This window comes from Emydura macquarii, unplaced genomic scaffold (genome assembly GCF_026122565.2).
Source record: "Emydura macquarii macquarii isolate MOO-44397 ecotype Brisbane River unplaced genomic scaffold, CSIRO-AGI_Emac_v2 contig_1644, whole genome shotgun sequence".
NCBI classification, from domain to species: Eukaryota; Metazoa; Chordata; order Testudines; family Chelidae; genus Emydura; species Emydura macquarii.
The window spans coordinates 7,886,365-7,907,247 of record NW_027131781.1 but is presented as its reverse complement, the minus strand read 5'-3'; the positions used below and the strand labels follow the sequence as shown (position 1 = coordinate 7,907,247).

General features: G+C 44.0%; 1 protein-coding gene across 4 annotated transcripts in view; it reads right to left on the bottom strand.

The window, feature by feature from the left end:
• ADAMTS17 (ADAM metallopeptidase with thrombospondin type 1 motif 17) overlaps positions 1–20,883 on the bottom strand; it is a 251,693-nt gene that overhangs the window by 70,467 nt on the left and 160,343 nt on the right. For 3 of the 4 annotated variants that reach the window (XM_067555596.1, XM_067555598.1, XM_067555599.1), the window contains 3 exons: positions 17,215–17,335; positions 10,952–11,026; positions 4,573–4,653 (listed from right to left, as the gene is read on the bottom strand). In XM_067555596.1, the coding sequence (XP_067411697.1) occupies positions 4,573–4,653; positions 10,952–11,026; positions 17,215–17,335 (277 nt within the window). The remainder of the gene's footprint in view (positions 1–4,572; positions 4,654–10,951; positions 11,027–17,214; positions 17,336–20,883) is intronic. The other variant, XM_067555597.1, reaches the window with a different exon arrangement.

Here is a 20,883-nt window from a genome sequence, read left to right as displayed (position 1 = left end):
CGTGAGCATCGGTCCGTTGCTAAGTTGCGGGCAGAAGATGAATAGTGGGTCAGGGTTGAGCTGGGTCAGGATCGCAGGAAGTTGGGGGCAAGTGCCAAGTTGCAGGCGGTAGGTGAATAGCAAAGTCAGACTATCAGGAAGTTGGAGTCAGGCGCCAGGTTACAGGCAGCAAGCAAAGAGTGAAGTGGAGGACAAACCAGGCTCAGAAGCTGGAGTCCAGGGACTACAGCAAGCAAGGTCTGGAGCGGAAGCAGGCAGTTACTGCTCAGAGAGCACCCCATGATGGCTTCCTGGTTTAAACACTAGCAACAGCCAATCAGTGAGCTGTGAGGGTCCTGCTGGGTGGTACTTCCTGCAGAGCCCAGCTTCATGGGGTCCTCAAATGAAAACCCAGATTGAGCTTCTAGCGGTGATGCGGAAGTGATGGTCCTAGGTGCTATTCCGACAGCTTCTTACAATTCCCTTTGTCTAGGGGAATGCTCAACTTGCAGTTGTGGCCAGATTGCAGAGGAAGGGCAGTGAATCTAACCTATTGCCTCCTGTCTCCCAGTTCAGTGCACTATCCACGGAATCACACTGCCTCTGAATATCAAGTCAATTATTCACAAGGATCAAAATCTTCCCATTGCACCACTGTTTTGCAATAACCAAACCAATTCTCTTCACCAGTCACCCTCCCTCACCTGACCTGAATCCCATGTCTTGTCTGTCTTAGACTGTGATCTCTTGAGGAGAGGCGATGTGTCTACAGGAATGGTTAACTGTAAGTAGCCAGGTCAGACTACCACTGGGATGAGGTTTCACTCAGGAGGTAGCAGGCTTTTGCCTAGGCTCTGTGGCTCAACATTGTACAGTCGAGGATTAAAATACAGCCAAAAAGCCCTTAACTTCTCTTTTCATCTCAGGCTGGAAGACAGGAACCAACCAATCAACCTATTCCTAAACCTGGCATCCAGTCAGATCTTTATTTCCACTTGCAGTTCCTCCAACTCACTTCCAAGCCTATGGACACAAGCTGCCGAGGCGTTTCCTGTTCAAGGTGGTTCTTTAGCACGAAAGCTAGCCGAGCCAGCCAGCGTGGGTTGAAAGTAGGTGGAGGGAAATTATTCCGGAACGGCTCCCAGCAAATGGAATTATGATTCCAAAATAAGTTGGGTTCCAGCCCTGAGTGGAAACAAGGCCTGATTGGACAAAACTTTGTAAGTGCAATTAACACATGGAATCTTTCCAAAGTTAGACCCTGTGTTATAATGAGTGCAGAGCCCTTGTGTCGTATTAAAGCTGCAGTGACTGGAATTTGATTCTCCAAGTATTATCTTGTCTATTCTTTTAAAGATTCGCTGTTTCTATCCCTGGGCTTAGGTTAACAAGGCACTGCCTATTTCCTCCTGTCTGATCACTGACATTTGAAGCAGACAGCTTTGGAAGACACAAGAAAATCCTCCTGGCTACTGAAAATGAACTGAAAATTATATTGAGCTGAAAAATATATTGGGAAACTTTAGTGTGACTGCAGATGGCAGTCTTATTTAAAGGCACAGGCATTTTAACCAGTCTGCAAAACTGGACTGCAAGTACCATGGGAAGATACAGTCTCAAGGTGTCTCAGCACTCCTGCTCCCAGGGCGGTAGGCCAGAGTTGTGCAAAAATGGAAAATATATGGGGAAAGGTTGCTTGGACCTTTCTGAATCTCAAAACTGGTTTGGTTCGAATTTTGGAGGAAGACCTGTGGGAGGAGTCAATCTTATTTGATCTGAGCTGTTTTTTTTATCTTTAGAAAAGGTAGATGCATGCAGGGCCAGAATTTGCTCTCAGTCATAGCCAAAACTATTGGCATAGCACTTGTTGGGGTTACATCAGTGCAAGTCAGCCGGGGTACAGCACTGAAACTGAGGACCAACTTTAGCACTAAATATTCAGTGCAAGCTTCACAATGCTACGCCCCAGCTGATAAAACTAAAACCCTCTGATAAACATTCTACATGAATCCCACCAAAACAAAGAAAGGTTGGCTTCCAAAAGCAGAGTATTTGCAAAGCTCAAGGCAACACTGGTCTCATTGTTCCACAAACGTTTGCTATGTCCGACGTCTTACGTGTAGGCGTAATCTTCTTCCAGAAAACTGGCTGCTGCATTAGCAGAAATAATAGCAGCAGCGACACACGGTTCCTACAAAGGGATGGTGGCACAAATGCCAGTTTTAAAATACAAGGGGAAACCCAGCTCAGAATTGAATGACAGGGGCTGCTTTTTTTTTTTTTTAATTGCATTTTAGCTTCACTCACCATGTGGGATGTACTCAAGAAGATAACCAAGGTAGATGGGGTGACAGCTAAGGGGAAATACCCTTGCTGAGTGTTCTTTGCGAGTTCTGGTGCCATCCCGAGACACAGGAAGCCAGCAGAACTAGTGCAAAAATCCTGACACAATCAGCCTGCTTTCTGCAGCATCCTGATATTTGCAATAATTGGCATCTAAGAGGAGGAGGGTTATGATGAAGGAGCACATGGGAGTCAGGAGAGTTGGGTTTTATTTACACTCTGCCACTGGCTCACTTTGTGGCCATGGCAAGAGTCAGATCACCTCTGTGTGCCTCATTTCCACTTGCAGTAAAATGAGGGGTAAAATGCTCATTCTCCTGTGTGGAGTTATTACCCTTCTCTATTATTTGTTCTGGTAGCACCGACGTGCCAGGTGCTTTCCAATCCAAAAAGTATCATAGATGGTGCGGTCCCTGCTCCGAAGAACTCACACTCCGAAGAGACGGAACAGGTGAAGGGGAAAGGGGTACAACATCTCAGTCAGGATGGTAGTCAGGATGGTAACACCCTGAGCCGTGAGAGTGAGAACCAAACAAACGTTAATCCCAGCTTGCCCCAAAGGGGAACACGCTGGTGAGGAAAGGCTGCAGGAAGCACTTGGTTATTGTGCTGACGGGAGCCATATAAAATTGATGGGTAGATAGATAGAAAGTAAAAGACCCAGGAGGCATACATGGTTATCAATAGCAACAAAAATCCAGAGGCGAACCTGCACGGAATTTTAAATCACAAAGGTTCAACAAATGTAAGAGACTGCTTGGACTGTTCTCTTCTCCTGTTTTAACGTTACATGGAATTATGGCACAGTATGCCCTCGTCTACACTGACCTGGTGATTCAGCGGCAGTCGACGGGAGTAGCTTGCGTAACTCCCGTCGACTGCTGTGCTTCCCTTCTGCGCGGTGTCTTCACTGAACTGCGCTGACGGGAACCGCGTTCCCGTTGACGCAGCGCTACACCACTTGAGGGGGTGGTTTACCAGCGTCGACTTCTGGATCGATTGAGCAGGTCTTCACTGACCCACTCAATCGATCCGGATAGGTCGATCTGACGGCGGTGACTTTGCCGCCATCAGTATAGACGTACCCTATAAAACAGTGAAGAGAGATATAAAAGCTCAGCTAAGCTTGTTACCTTGCTTACAATGGTGTTTCTGTGTGGCTATGAATCTATCTATATCTTTGATGAGAGGAAGGATGGCTAGGGTGCTAGCCATTGTCTTGGATTTCAATTCTCTGAACCTCCACAGACTTCCTGTGTGACCTTGGGCAATCCACTTAGTCTCTCTGTGCCTGAGTTCTCCATGTGTGCAATGGGATTGTAGCACTTCCTTACCTCACAGGGGTGTTCTGAGGAAAAGTACATTACAATTTGTGATATGAGGATGATACTATGATGATGGAGCCATCTCTGTACACCAGTAGATGGAAGCAGTATCTACCTTTATAGCTAGCTGTATTTTACAAGTCAGCTACACAGACCTAACTATAGGGGTTAATAATTTTATAATACATTTGCTGACCCTGTGGCAGCCCAAACTACAATATTGTGGGCTCCCCAGGGCCAAATCCTTCTTTCCTTTCCACAGGTGGATTGCCACTAACCTCAACGGGACCGCAGGAGCGTAAGTGAGGGGAGGACAAAGCCCATTACTTCAACTGTCTGCCTCACAGAAATTCAGAATAAAGAATATAAGCACTGGATCGCTGGCTGCCGGTTGTGACATCATCACAGGCTAAGCAGGATGTAAAGCAAAATGAAAACCTAGCCCTGCAGAAAGTGGCCCTGGCAGGTTGGTAAGTGCTCTGGGGGAGTTAGCTGCGTTGTCCTGTCTCACTTCTAGTTTGAACTGGGCGTTATGTTCTTCCTACCTAAACTGCTGCTGTTTCATCTGAAGACCACATTCTTCCTTACATCCCCCCTGGACACAAACTCAGTTGCTATGTGCTATTAGACAGCTCCTCTATTCCACCCCAGAGCAAAGTGTATGTCAGGGGACTCGCCTACACATGTAAAAATGCTCTGGGATTCCTTCAGGATGAATAGCACCCTGTCAATGTCAGATATTAACATCCTGAGCAAACAACAGCCACAGAAATGGTGAAAGAATGCAATGAGAAAGAAACGTTAACAGCCTATTCCTGCAAATGAGGAACTTGTGGCCTAACTACGCCTATTGATCATTTAGCCCAAACCCAGCTTAACACAAACATACACTGAGTTTACAATCAAAGCATTTTTCTTTTTTTACCCAGAAAACTGTGGGCAGGTTTATCCTCAACCACTCGGATCCGTCGAGCACCCGCAGGGATCACAGCTGCTTCAATATAACCTAGGGCAACAAAAGGTCACATGGGTGAGAGTATCCCACAGCCAGCAGAGGCATTCTGTAATTTAGTATCACCCCCCAAAAAAACAACTCCGAGTCCAGCTTTTGTAATGGATGGGGAACACTCGAAAGGTGGTAACTGTTTTGGCAGCCAAGGTTCAGTGCTGTGATTTGCACGGGACTAATCATTACAGCTTGAGGAGAGGTGGAAATACGTGTGTACTCCTTAACTGCAACTCTTCTGGCTTGCAGTTGGGTCTATTCAATCTGCTCTCGTTGCATCATTTTTGTTCATGTGTGGCATTTACCGGAATATGTCAGGATCCTACTGGACGCTGAAGAAAGGTATATGCTTGTCAGTAATTATAATGCACATCATGGGAATAGAGGTATCTGTGCTTTGAAACGAAAACATTTATGTTAGCTGCTACAAAAAGCTTTCTTTGGGATATAACTTGCATTATAATTTATATTTTAAGGAAAAGAACAAGCTATTTGGGAGACTGCTAAAACTAAAACATTGCAGGAGTCAGTGATGAATTTAGACAATTTAGTGAAGTTAGCTGAGGTTAGTCGTGCTTTGAGCAGAGGGTTGGACTAGATGACTTCCTGAGGTCCCTTCCAACTCTAATATTCTATGATTCTATGAAAACTGGTATAAATCAATTTGCTTTCACTGGCGTGCCAGTCTCTATGAAACTGTCCTATAGATTTAATAGATGACAATCTCCTTCCGTTAAAACTTTTAAACCATGCTGCAGAACTCCATAACTGGGATTTAATTCTACAGGATGGTTAAAATAAAACAAACCATAAAACTGATCTCATTCACTATTTATTTATTTTTATGGGCCAGATCCATGAGCTATGCCAATTTAAATCAGCTGGATATCTGACCCTCTACGTTTGTAGAGAAATTTCTATAGAATCCTATGAAAATTCTATAGAACTGTTGGTTTTATCCTTATAAAATTATATGTCATCTCCATGAGAGTTTAATGTTTAATTACCAGAGAACATAAACATTATTTTAACAATAAAAAAATGCTACTTGTGAGTTACATGAGGTTTATTTATTGCTTTTAAAACCTCCTAAAAATTGTATGGTTCAATTTAGAGATCGGCATAAACCAAAACCTCAGGACACAGGCACTCTTGATCTCTGGAGTCATTCATGTGTGGGTTCTGCTCCAAATTTTGAGGGTCAGTCCTATCTTTAGTCTAAGTGAGCAAAGAGCAAACTACCTATTTCTTCCATGATGAGTTGATGAATAATTTATCATCAGTTACTTTCTTTGGATCTATTCCGTACAATTTCAGATTCAACAGCCTTGAATCCAAACTGGCAGTGGCTATCAGATCTGAAAGTAACATGTCTGTGTGCTCCACTCCAAAACCCAGGATGGGGTTTGGTTATGCTGATTTTGACTTGCCAACAGCACAACAAAGGTGGCTCCAAAAACTAATGGGAAATGTAATCTCTGCTTCACTTTCATAACAGGATCAGGGGACCCAACACTGAAACGTTACGGGGCCACCTGGAGTTCAAACCCTTTCCCTGGGTTGGAAGTGGTTGACTCTTCTAACTGACTTCCATGGACTTTAACTCAGGCCTTGCAAATGACACTAAGCTCATCATGACTATGGTTGGATTCTTTTTAATTGGCCAGCCAGTTTATTTTTCTGTGTGTAACTTGGCTCCTCCCCCTTCCCAACTTTTCTTCTCAACACTAAATAGTTTATTCTGTACGCTTTACCTTCCCTTTTTTGTTATATGTGCTAAATGATATGGCCCTGTTTCAGACCCGCCTTTATAAAAATATGACAGAATTCTAGAGCAACAACCCTTAATGCTGGAGAATAACTAGCGTAAGAGTAGAATTTGGTATACTTTGGTTTATTAATGGTAAATAAAGCGGAACTGCCATGATGGTTCTGCTTTGCCCTGGAACAGGAGCAAGCCAGAGAGAGCTACACACTGCAGAAAAAAGGGCACCTCTCTCTCTGTGGCCACGTGGACTGGGAAGGTAGTAACCTGGGAGTGTGGTATGGGCGTGGCCAGTGCATCCGTCACTATACAGACCCCACACACCTACCCTCTTGTCTGCAAGCCTTTCACCTACTGGGTCACAGAGGGGCCTCAACTCATGGATTTAACCAGCCACAGTAGTGTCAAAATGAAGCAGCTGCATAGGCACCATATGAATGGGGCCCAGGATTCCTTCCCACTCCCAATCCCTTTTAGGTCCCCTGTACAAAACGCTTTCACTGGGGCTTTGCAAGGTGTGTTGGGTCAGGAGATGATCTGGCCCAATGACACCTCCTCTCTCCTTCGCTTCTCATCTTTTTAAGATGCCCCCTATTGCTCTGGTACATTACACTGATTTGGTATTGCCATTTTACCACCTCTCCTCGCTCTCTTCACTTCGGGTCCTTTTCCTTTTGCCTCAACCCAGCAGCACCTGAGCTCTCGTTTTCTTCCCCTCCGCTCAGGTTACTTCAGAAAGTCAGTCAGTCATCCTTTGTAGGGAGAACCAAATAAAGTGACAGCAGGATACTGAACAAAGAACCTCCGCTCATGTCAGGCCGATGAAGTCCACATTCTGCTAATTACAAAGCAAGCTCCATCAGTAATACTCACTCCTTCAGGGTTTGGCTTTTATGGCAATTGCAAAATCCATAAAAATCAAAGCAAACAGCTGTCGGACATGACCCTGGATACTACTGGGAGTTGGTTTTTTGTTGGTTGAGATAATAAATTACATTAAGAGCAGCATATTCTAGAATGCCAAATATCCCTTGTTGCACCCCATGCATCTGCATTCAAACCGAACCAACAATTACTATCAGACACGAACGCACAACAGAGTGATTAATGACAGTCTGTCGCTGTAAATGTTCCCTGGAAACACACCTGGCCACCATGTTAGGAAGCCACTTTGGAACATGCCCAAGTTTCACGTATTTGTTGATGTATTTACTGTGGATTTTTTTTTTTTAAATCAAAGGCTCAGAACTACCCTCCTGCAATGACCTGATCCAAAAAAAAATGCATGTTAACGAAAAGGCTCTCATTGATTTTACTAGGCTTCAGAATGGACCCGTAAGGTAGTGGTACCCTGGACTGTGTCCTGCTGGTTTTGTCGTGAGAAGGGCATGGCATTACTCTTGAGGTTCTGCTAGTGCCACAAATATGCTCTCATTTCACCACTGCGATGCGAGAAAATACCACATGAAAATGCTGCATTGCACATTACTTTTGAAATGGTAAATAGCTGAGTTTAAGCTATTAACAAGGTATTAGTTCTGGAGACTGTTTAGTTTGGTTTTATACCAGATTTTTCTCCTCGTGTAATTTCTAATCCTAACTGATGGCACCAGGGGTTTTATTCACAGCTCCTGAATAAGAAAAAAAACCCTTACTGTACTAGCTCTCTGAGATCACGTGATACTGAACCAACTATTAACATTTTGTTTTCTTTAGTGAACTAAGGAGCGGTCTACAGCGGTATAGGCTTGTGTAGTTTTGAAAGGTCCTTTCAGAGGACAGAGTAGGTTCCTTGGGCATGTCCCATAGAAAGTGTCTGGAGCTCTTAGTCACAGATTCCAGCAACACTGTAAATCAGTGGCCAAAATCCTACTGTAAATGCACTAAATACACCATACATGCAAACTCACCACAAATATAAACTCAGATTGCTCCCATTGCTCCCACCAGGGTTTTAGAGTTAGTGACATGCTGTTGCTCAATGGATTATAATCCCAACATTGGAGAATGTTGCCCTTTAAAAACATCCCCATGGTTTTTGAGGTACGTTTTTTTTTAAGAAATTGTTAACTGCAGATTGCCAGAAAGATTATTCAAGCATTCGTTATTAAGCACAATAAGCTCAATGGTGGTCCAGAGTCAAAAGATTCTCAAAGATCTCTTAGGTCTTGGTTTGCAATGCTGGGGTCTGCAAGGTTGGGTTAAAATTCTGTTTAGGTGAGGAGCTGCTTAAAGCCTGATGAGATCTGGTAACAATCAGGCAGTGGTGCTAGTTATTTTATCCAAAAAGACTTTTAAGATGAAGTTTGGAAAGTATAACAGGAGAACTTCATTATTTGGTCATTTATAGTGCTCTGTGTACTGTACTCCACCTTGGGAATAGTTATTTTGGCATGGAATAATCTTTCTGGATAATCTGTGTTACATTAGTGTCCCAGGAACATACGGCCGTGATTGAAGTGAATCCTAGATACAAGTTATATGGTGAACTTGTATTAGGAGAGACACCAGAACAAGGAAACGGCTTTGTCATCAAGCGGATTAATACATGTATGGTGACTACTATATCTTCACTTACACACTGGAGAGATTTGCAAGAGGAAAGCGGGCTCGCACAGGAGAACCCACTGTTAGGCAGGGTTATTAGTCCCAGAAAGGAGAGAGAGGTTAGCACGAATTTCAGCGTGGGAACTGAACTACTACAAAACTGGTTTGGATGTTACTGGCAGACGAGCTCTCGGGTAGAAGAGGTGTTACCCCGTGGCTGCAAGTTCTGATCTCTAAGCAATGTGCCCTTGTATCTTCCCACTGAGGGTGTATCACAACATGGGTGGGACAAAACCCAGGCCCCTGTCCTAAACCTGACTTTTAGACAATGTCTTGATGAAAGGTCTCAAGCTGAGAGCTGTAGAGACTGGTCTCCTCTATTTCTCTGCTGAACATATACTACATTGACCTCCCCACTGTCCTGGGATGGCAAGGGCAGTACAGTCTCTATGGCTCTTTCAATCTTTGCTCCCTTGGCCAGGAGTGCCAATCAGTACCAGTTGTGCTGGCGCTGTGGAAACTTATCCATTAGACCCCGGACTGAGACTAGACAGCTCATTTTCTGAGCAATCAGAAGATGCTAATGACTTCCCCTCATTATCAGTCGCAGCTGGATTCCAACTCGGTCTAGAGGTGAAAACCTCCACACCCTCATTACTGAGCTGCAATAATCCAGCATCCATTTAGCCAGATTTTGTACGGAATGCAATTCTGGTTACTGATCAAAAAATAAAAAAAGACTACTTTCTCTTCTTTGTGTGCATGAGAAACAGGCTATTACCAATTACAGGTTCCCACAACACAGCACCTACCCACCACTGGTTACTTCCAGCCATGGGGTAGCTGGCCTGGAGGAAAATCATTTCATCGTGAAGCCATGGACAGATTTCAAAGCCTCCTGATATTGCTGTAGAATGTCAATCTGGTGTTGCAATGATTCCTATAAAGGGCAGCCTGCTCAAACCCTGGTAAGACACCCACTGCTCTGTGTTTCTGTCTGCCTCTCATCACCTTCACAGGTATATCCTATTAACATTAACAGGATTTTCTTGCATGTTCTGAGAGAAAAACCTTCCAAGGTCTAAAGCACCATATCTCAAATTTTCTTTTCTTTTCTTTTTTAAATGAACTACTGCTAAGGTTAAAATCCTGCGTAAAAGTTTGATTTCTTCACCATATTAAAAACAATCTGCTAATGAAGTTATTGTGATAGCAATTTGGCTAACTGATTTCATTATTTACTGCCATCTAGAGTACTGACTTAAAATGTTAGCCAAACAACTGCAGCTTCCCATGAGACAAGGGGCATCAACTAAAATCTTCACATGGCTCGGGAAAAGCAATACAGATGCACACATGAAAAAATGACTCCCGTGGCAGGTCTCTAAGCATTATCTGTATGGCGTTAGAGTCTGGAGGGGGATCTTACAAGAAGAAAGAGATGGCCAGAGCCTTTGCTGGTTTAAATCAGCACAGATCCATTGGTTTCCATTTTACATTACTGAGGATCTGGCGTAAGTGCAGAACTCGATCTGAACACCATCTGGTGGTGATGTCACGAGGTCAGAGATTAATTTTAAAATAAGGTTGTGCTTTATTTTTTTTTGGTAAATTTAGTTCCCAGGAAACAGAGGGAGGAACAGGCATAGCACTGAGACAGGCACCCAGAGTGCAGGACCTCTGAAAACTCTGTGACACGACAGAGATGGGCTGAAAGAGGAGAAACGGGGGCAGAACTTGATGATGGGCTGACAAATATGGTATCCTGGTGGCCAGGCAGCTCCTTTAAAGAAAAAGGACCTGCGTGCTATGTCTCCAATTCAGGCTAGTAATGCTGAACGTAGAAGGCTTTAAAGTTTATCTATGGCTTTTTATTCGATGCAGTCTCCCCACGCAATCCAACCAGGAGGAGGAGGAAGAGGACAGGAAACCAACACCAAACAACGGCTACCCAATGACACCACACACAGCATTCAGGCATCTTACACGAGAAACACTTGGGAACAGCCTTTGCCTTGGCCATCACACACGTGGAAACCTTCTTACAATGACTATTGGTTACTGAGAAACAGAAAGGAGTTGGCATGGGTTTAGTCCGGTTAATAGAGCTCGACAGCATGGTTTGCAATCACAGGACATACAGGGGCTGATCCTGCAGTCAGCGGAGTCCCACGTGCACAGCAGCTGCAGGATCTGGCCCACACGTGGTAGGTGCAATTCTCAAACTGATACCACTTCTTAACAATCAACGTCTTGGCATTTCACGGCTATTCTCTTCTGAAATCATAAATCAGCACACTTAACACAGGGTCTTTTGGGCTTCACCCTAATCAAAGCAAGTCAATGGGGATTTCGGCACTCACTTTGGTAAAGATTTCAATATCCAGGCCCTGATTCTGCTACTCTCACTCATGCTGTTTAGTCACATTCAGCACAAAATTTAGGTTTTGTAAAATGTTGGTTTTTAAACATTTCTTAAATAGCCGATTTTTAAAAGAAAATTCACATATTTCTCTTAAACAAATACATATTCCCTTGTGGTGTTTGCAAGATGAACACTGCAGCTTTGTGCTCGTGCACGGGACACAGAATGTGAAACTGACTAATGTCCCGATCCTGCAAAACACTTACACACATGAGAAGTCCCACAGATTAACTCACAGGGCATAAAATGTACGCAGGACCAGGGTCTGGCAAGAATGGGTTACTGACCTTTCGTAAGTCTTGTTCTTTGAAATGTGTTGCTCATGTCCATTCCATGTCGGGTGCATGCACACCACATGCACTGGTGCTGGAGATTTTTCCCTCTGTGGGTCAGTTCTAACACCCTCTGGGGTTGCGCGCATATGCGCCAGTATAAGGGGTAAAGTTCCAGAGGGGTAGCCTCTGAAATTTGTTAATCTTTAAGGTGCTATAGAACTCTCGTTGCTTTTGCGGTATAAGGGGTGCCGCCGTCCCACCAGTTCCTTCTTGCTGGAACTCAGACACAGGGGAAGGAGGGTGGGTCATAGAATGGACATAAGCAATGCATCTCGAAGAACAACAGTTACAAAAGGTCAATAACTGTGCTTTCTTCTTCGAGTGCTTGCCTCATGTCCATTCCACATCAGGTGACTCATAAGCAGTGCCTCTGGAGGTGGGTCAGGAGTTCATGGACGTGCCAATTTTAATACCGCTCTGCCAAAGCCCACATCGTCCTGGCCCTGTTGAGTAATGGCATAATGGGATGTGAAGGCATGGAGAGATGACCATATCATGGCTCTGCAGATGGCCTGTATTGGGACCTGAGCTAGGAAAACTGCTGCTACCACCACTTGTGTTCTTGTAGAATAAGCCATCAGTAAAGCCGGAGGTGTGACCTTCACCTGCTCGTAGCAGGCTCGGATGCAGGCAGCGATCCAGGATGAAATCCTCTGGGATGATACCAGCAGTCCTTTCATCCATTCGGCAATCGCAATGAACAATTGTGTGGACCTGCGGAAAGGCTTAGTCCTGACAATGCAGAGAGCCAGAGCTCGTCCGAAATCTAGCATATGGAGACACCTTTTCTCACTAGAGCTGTGGGGCTTTGGGAAGAAGATTGGCAAGAAAATAGCCTGGTTGACACGAAACTGCGATATAACCTTTGGCAGAAAGGTCGAGTGAGGGCGCAGCTGGACCCTACCCTTGTAGAACACCATGTAAGGGGGTTCAGAAGTCAGGGCCTTGACTTGCCTTGCTGAAGGAATCGCCCACCAAGAAAATGACTTTCCATGACAGGTGTAGAAGACAGCAAGACCCTAAGGGCTCAAAGAGAGGCACAGTGAGCTTTGACAGGACCAGGTAGAGATCCCAAAGAGGAATCAGGTCTCGTACTGGTGGGAAGAGCCTCTCCAGACCCTCAAGGAATCTGGCTGTCATCTCATGTGAGAAGACTGATCTGCCCTGAATAGGGGGATGAAAGGCCGATATGGCTGCCAGGTGTACCTTAATTGATAATAATGCCACACCTTGATGTTTTAAGTGGAGCAGATATTCCAAAATAGGTTGAACAGGTGACTTAGCTGGGGAAAGATTCTGTTCAGATGCCCAGCAGATGAAATGTTTCCACTTGGCCAGGTATGAGGCTCTGGCGGAGGGTTTTCTGCTTCCTAGCAGGACCTGTTGGACTTGGGCGGAGCAGGCCCGTTCCTCAAAGCTTAGCCATGCATCATCCACGCCATCAGGTGCAGGAAGACTAGGTTCAGATGTAGTAGTCGACTGTGGTCTTATGATATCAGGTCCAGTCATTCAGGAGGGCCCAAGGGGGATCACTGATAAGTATAGCAACATGCCGAATCAGAGCTGGCAAGCCCATGCCGGAGATATCAAGATGACTCGCGATCAGTCCCTCTTGAGCTTTATGAGGACCTTGTGAATGAGGGGAATTGGTTGGAAGGCATTCATCGGATCCCCCGACCATGGTAGGTGAAAGGCATCAGGAAGTGAGCCATTGTCGAACCCTTGCAGAGAACAGAAGCGATGACACTTTCTGTTCTGTCTGGTAGCGAAGAGGTCCACTTGGAGAGTCCCCCACCTCTGGAAGATGATCTTGGCAATCTCTGGATGTGGAACCACTCATGGTGAGAGGAGAAGGACCTGCTGAGGTGATCTGTCAATGTATTCCTGACCCCTGAGAAGTGTATGGCCTCTAGGTGGATAGCATGACCCATACAGAAGTCCCATAGTCAGAAGGCCTCTTGGCAGAGGGCTGAGGACCATGCTCCCCATTGCTTGTTGAGATAATACATTGAAGCCCCAGAGGGTGCTAGAGTCAGCCCTATGGATACCACTGAGGGAAAAATCTCTGGCACCGGTGCACGTGGTGCACACAGACCTGACATGGAATTGATTGAGAAAGCACTCGAAGAAGACCCATAAGTGAAACCAACATGTCTAATTTCACTGTATAAACTGAAAGAAATGTAAAAACAGAGAGAGCATAAATAGTAAAACGTTTACAATTTTGAACATTCTTTGAATTTTAACAGTCTGAGCTGTAACCAGTAACACAGGTAAGAAATAGTTTAAAAGATACAAACAAATATGATTTCCAACCTGGAAGATATGTATTTGCCCCAACACAGATCTCATTATTTCTGGTTATTTTTCAGATAATATTTTAATCTACTATTTTTCAGAAAAAAAGAGTAGCTAGTCTATGGGTCAGGACACAGTATAACGGCTAGAAAAAAATCCTTATTTATACAACTATGTAAGATGGGCAAATAAAGAAGTACGCTGAATGGCTATAACCACTGGTGAAGCAATATTTTAGATATGATTGATGCTTCTCTCTCTCATCTGCTCAAAATATTCAGTAAAGAATGAGGGTGCAATAAATGCTTGTACATTGTAATATTAATGATCAACATACTGTCTGGGTACTGTTACATCTGCCCTGTCATCCTATTTTGATTACCTAGTGTCTCCAGAAATGGGTGAATCCCAGCTGTACTCATCTGGTTGACAACAGGTTAACCAGCAGAGAATGTTCAGTTCCTAGAGATCTCCCATGGAGAACAGTCACTGCACGTATTGAGAGCAGTCCACCTAACTGAAAACAGGTGTATACCACTTTCAATTTCTGGCAGGGACTGAGAAGTTTGTCATCTATATGGGTCAAGTCTTTTTGCTGCATGACGTTTCATGGTGATTTTGATCCGTAAATAACAAAGGATAGGTTTCCCTTAAAAAACATCTATGAGATACGATTATTTCCAGCTAGCAGTGCTACTACAGAAATAGAGAATAGTTTTCCCAAGTACATTTGTTGAGCTTCAGAGAATAATACAGGAACTGTTGTAGAAGATGGAGCAGTGGTTTCAGCACTGGCATCGGCTATAGTTTTAGTGATGTAACATACTTTTCCAATACAGACATAGGAGGTATGGCACAATTATACCAATGCTGTTCCTTTTTAATTGCAGAAGTTGCATGCAGTATTTTGTGACATGCTCTCAGAGCCCTATTCTCAAAGCACAAGTGCATGCCAACAAAGTTAACCAAGGCAAATCTTTTCATTAGTCTTGCACAACCAAGATGCAAACTTCTCATTATTCACAGCTGGAAACTGAATGGAACACAACAGTCAGAGCTGTAAAAACCACAAGCCGGAAATCATACAACAGATCAGCCTGACAATGCAAGTGCACACATGAACTCCGGGAAGTGGTATTGGAGCTTGCCAATTCCACCTGCACGGCTGCACCTCAGAAGTGGTGATAGATCTTAACTGGCTTCTCAGATAAAGTATGGGAAGGAAGTAGTAGAAGTTAGAAAAGAAGAGAATCAGAGAATCAGCTTTGAGGCCTTGATTTAGCAAAGCAGTTGAGCACACGCTTAACTTTAACAGTGAATTCAATGGAACTCAAGCATATGCTTCAAGGACATCTTTAACTGTTTTGCTCAACTTGCTTCCCAAACAGCACATGTCGAAAGCTTCCATATGAGGAGAGATTAATGAGGCTGGGACTTTTCAGCTTGGAAAAGAGACACCTAAGGGGGGATATGATAGAGGTCTATAAAATCATGATTGGTATGCAGAGAGAAAATAAGGAAATGTTATTTACTTCTTCTCATAACACAAAAACTAGGGGTCACCAAATGAAATTATTAGGCAGCAGGTTTAAAATGAACAAAAGGAAGTGTTTCTTCATAAAATGCACAGTGAATCTGTGGAACTCCTTGCAGAGGATGTTGTGAAGGCCAAGATTATAACAGGGTTAAAAAAAGAACGAGGTAAGTTCATATAGGATAGGTCCATCAATGGCTATTAGCCAGGATAGGCAGGGTTGCTGTTTGCCGAAGGCTGGGAATGGCCGACGGGATGGATCACTTGATGATTACCTGTTCTATTCATCCCCTCTGAAGCACCTGGCATTGGCCACTGTCAGAAGACAGGACACTAGGCTAAAATGGACCATTGGTCTGACCCAGTCTGGCCATTCTGATGTTCTTATGCTTTTCTTTTGCGTCCCTCCATGTGGAAATGGCAACAGTCATTTAAATATAGGTTATTTTTCCTAAATGCTTCCTTCCCCCCCCCCGAATGGCCTCAGAGCCCTAAGCCTAATTTCCCCGTCACTTTGATAAGGATGAATGGCAACAAATCTCTCATAAGTGTGGAGCAGTGACTAAGGAACAAGAGCTAATTCAAAAACAGGGTTGTACACATGATGGGTGTGCAAAACCAGAGGGGATGGCTTGAGCCTGACTGAAAACAGTCTTGTTCCAATGCTACCATATTGCTGGCATGAAGTTAGTATAAATACTTAGAGAGTAGGCCCCTTGGTATAACTGAAGCGGATATATCCTGAGCATTACACGAGTCATCTGGAACGTACACAGGAGATCTCAGTCAATGCTGAAACCAGCAGCCCCTCCAACAGCAGGAGACATTATGATTATCATGATTTTTTCCTCTCTCATTTTACATCAAAAGTACCTATAACATTCAACATGAACTGCACAGTGTGACTTTCTTTGAGTTCAGTAAGGAGGCGATGGCTGATTTCTGGAAGAAGCTGAGGATGGAACTCCATCTTTGAACCAGTTCTTTAATAAAACTGGAACATGGTTAAGGAAACTGAATGGCAAAAAGTGTTATACAGCGACAATGGGCCTGATCCTGTGAAGCTCTGAGCATCTTCAACTCCCCTTCCCAAGAGGGACTCAGCACCTCACAGGATTGGACCCTCATAGGAACTCTTATAGGTTAAACAATTATTCTGAAAAAACTGAGTGATAGGATTAGCAGCAGATAATAACTAAAGATTTGGTCATCTTATTCTTGTTCCTCTATTCACAGATTCAGTCTCAGATATTTTCGCAGCGGGTGAGATTCTGCTCTCGCTAATACCAATTTAAGTTGGGGATGAGAATAGCTCCAATGCTTACAGTAGAATTACTCTAATTTTCCCTTGGATTTTTTCCCAGCAGTGTAAATTAGAGTAATTCCACTGTAAACACTGGAGCAATTCTCACCTTCAATTTACATGGGAGTCAGCAAGAGCAGATTCTCCTGGACAGCCATAACACTCCCGCTTTATCAACCTCTAAAAACATGAATTTTAAATCTTTTTTTTTTAAATGTACAATTGCTATTTGATCAGGTGCCACATTGTGTGACTCAACTACTTTTAAAGGCCAAGTGGTATCACTAACTTTCTAACTCCTAGAGGCCAAGCGGTTAAGTTGAAGGCAGAATGCTTTTGCTGAATGTTACTCACCCATCCCCTTGGTGTGGTTGAAGTCTCCTTTCACCACTTTACAAGTTTTGCCGTCTCCGTTGCAGATTCCACAGCGATCCTCTTTGGCAGCTGATCCAATGATCCCATCACAGCCGATTTTCTAATGATAACGACCAGAGGCCCTCGTTATTTCATTTGCAAGGCTAAAGTGTCTCTAAACCAGGCTAAACCCTGGATATCATTTGATTGAAAAACTAAACAGGAAAAAAAAATGCTGAGAGTCAGGAGAGCATTCAGTCACTACAGAATTGGACTGGTTAGTCAGCAAACACTCTTGTTCAATAGCGAAATGCACAAACCATGTTATAAAAAGCTCCACGGTTGTAAGCAGCATCATAAAATCCTAATTGTCCAAAGCACATTGATGTATTTGCACTAACATGTTTAAATATTGACAGATTACAAGTACACTTTGCATTTTTCCAGCACCTTCCCCTTGAGGATCTCAAACAGCTTTCCAAATATTAATTAATCTTCATAAGACCCTTGTGAAACAAGTATATATCATGACACCCATTTTAGAGATGGGAATAGAAAGGCACAGAGAGGTTCAGTGACTTTCCCAACTTCACACTGGAAGCTTAAGGCAGAGCTAGGAACAGAATCCAGGTATCCTGAGTTCCAATCCTATACCTTAACCACAAGTTCATCCAAGATTGCGCTTCAGGTTCTGATCTACTGCTCACTGAAGTCAATGGGCATTGTATCAGGACCTCACTAACATTCAGCAATGAAGACTCACCCTCTATTACATTTTCACTATTTGAAAAGTCATCTCATTAACTGAATGGCTCAGAATGCTAGCGCTAGATCCACATTTTCAGCAGGTCCCATTAACTGCACATCAGAAACCCACATTTACATGTTATCAGGAGTTTCAGTTCACAGTAGCCTGATCTGTAAGTGCAAATTGCTGTATGCATGCACAGATGTAGCATTTTGCTGATGCCCCCACTGCATTCAGTTTTGACATTTTTGCGCCAAAATGATCCTAAAAATATTTCATTATTTAACGCAATGCCTCAGTTGAAAAAGCATTTGGGTTGTAGTGATATTCATGATTCTTACAAGTAGTGTCCGTTGGTCCATGCCTGCACCCCAGTTCTCCTCATGCTCCATGCCAAAGGTATCAGGGGAAAGGCAGACCGATACCTCTCCAGTTCCTTCTCTTACTGCTAATCAGATATGATCCAAAGCAGAGGGGAAGAAGGGCAGGTAGTAGAATAAGACAGGGACCACACATCTCAAAGAACTCTAGTTATAATAAGAAAAATAACCTCTCTTTCCTCTTCAAGGGCTAATCCCTATGTATATTCCACTGTGTGTGACTGGCGAGCAGTACTCAGAGAGGTGGAGGGTGCAGGTGGTGTGGCTCCTTGCAGAACCACTGTCCAAAGGAGGTGTCTGTGGAGGAGGCTTGGACCAAGGCATAATGCCGTGTGGATGGAACTCCATGTTGCTGCCTTCCAAATATCAAGCAGGGCTACCTCCTGGAGTGATGCTACTGAAGCTGCCTGCACCCTCATAGAGTGAGTCCTCACTGTGGGTGGGGGCAGTCGATTTTCCAGCTGATCACCAAGTAGGATAAAACCAGAGATCCATTTAGAGTTGGTCTGGGAGGAAATAGCGGACTCATTGAGTTATGGCAACGAGCAGTCTAGGTGATTTTCTGATCGTTCTCTTCAGGTAAATGCTCATCTTATACCGAGGGAATGAAGTATCTTCTTTTTGCTGGAAGGATGGGGCTTCAGGAAGAAAATTAGGTAAGTAGATAGTTTGATTAATGTGAAACTCCAAAACTACTTTAAGGATGAACTTCGGGTGTAGTCGTAGCAAGATTTTGTCTTCATGGAATATTTTGTATGGTGGATCTGCCATTAGGGCACCAAGTTCACCCACCCGTTTGGGCAAGGTGATAGCAATGAGGCAGGCAACCTTCTCTGGCCAAGAGGTGTGAGTCCCCTGATCATGCACACAGACCTCGCACTAGCTCTCATTCAGCAAGTGCAACTATAAATAGCAGCATAGCTGCAGTAGCATGGGCAGCAGCAGTGAAGGCCTGATTGAGTCATACCAAGTGCAAACCCACCTGAAACCAGTGGGTATACACTTGGTACGGCTCAGCTGTGCCTCTGCTGCTGCTAAACATGTTACCATAGCTGTGCTGCTGTTTATACTCATCCTAGCTCAATACTGTGTGCAGTTCTGGTCCCCCATGTTTAAGAAAGATGAATTCAAACTGGAACAGGTGCAGAGAAGGGCCACTAGGATGATCCACGGAATGGAAAACCTGCCTTATGAGAGGAGACTCAAAGAACTTGGCTTGTTTAGCCTAACCAAAAGGTTGAGGGCAGATGTGATTGCTCTCAATAAATACATCAGAGGGATAAATACCAGGGACGGAGAGGAGTTATTTAAATTCAGCACCAATGTGGACACAAGAACTAATGGATATAAACTGGCCTTCAGGAAGTTTAGACTTGAAATTAGATGCAGGTTTCTAACCACAGAGGAGTGAAATTCTGGAATAGCCTTCCAAGGGGAGCAGTGGGGGCAAAAAACCTAATTGGCTTAAAAAAAAAACCTAGCTGGCTTCAAAACTGAGCTTGATAAATTTATGGAGGGGAGGGTATGATGGGGCAGTTTCTCAATTGACTGATCTTTGACTACAGGTGGTAGATATGCCAATGGCTTTGAAGAGATGTTAGATGGGATGGTTTCTGAATTATTACAGAGAATTCTTTCTTGGGTGTCTGGCTGGTGAGTTTTGCCCACATGCTCAGGGTTTAACTGATCACCATATTTGGGGTCGGGAAGGAATTTTCCCCCAGAGCAAATTGGCAAAGGCTCTGAGGGTTTTTCACCTTCTTCTGTAGCATGGGGCATGGCTCATTTGCTGGTGGATTCTCTGTACCTTAAAGTCTTTAAACCATGATTTGAGGAATTTAATAACTCAGTCATACGTTGGAGGTTTATTACAGGAGTGGGTGGGTGAGGTTCTGTGGCCTGCATTGTGCAGGAGATCAAACTAGATGATCATATTGGTCCCTCCTGACCTTAGAGTCTATAAGAGCTAGTGGAAGGATGTGTAGGCGAGCAGGGGAATCACACCTCTAGCTCGTAGTGTAGACCTTGCCATTGAGAGATGAAGCACTGTATGTGTGAAGGGTTAGTGAGTGCGGAAAGTCCTCAATTAATTGGTTTCAGTATCAGTGGAAAGGTTCCAAGTAAATCTTTCAAGAACTTAGATGGGGCAGGGGGAGTAAAGACAAGAGTAGCCATCTGTTGGTGCGTGACATGTGCTGATGGTCACCAGTTGAACCCATAGAGAATTAAGGGGAGGACCCACCATCTTAAGGAGGTAATCCAAGATACCAGAAATACTTGCTGTCTCTGGAGATCTATTATGCTGCTGGGCCCAGAAAGAGAAACAGTTCCACTTAGCTAGAAAACATTTCTTTGTGGAATCCTTTCTGCAATTAAGAATGGCTTGCACTGCTTTGGAACAGGAACATTCTACATCTAATGCCCACCCAAATACCAGGCCATGAGATGAAAAGCATCCAGATTGGGATCCTGACCCTGCTATTCTCTTGAGTCTGATAGGCAGAAGGATCAACATTTCTAGGAGACCTGGAACCCAGAACT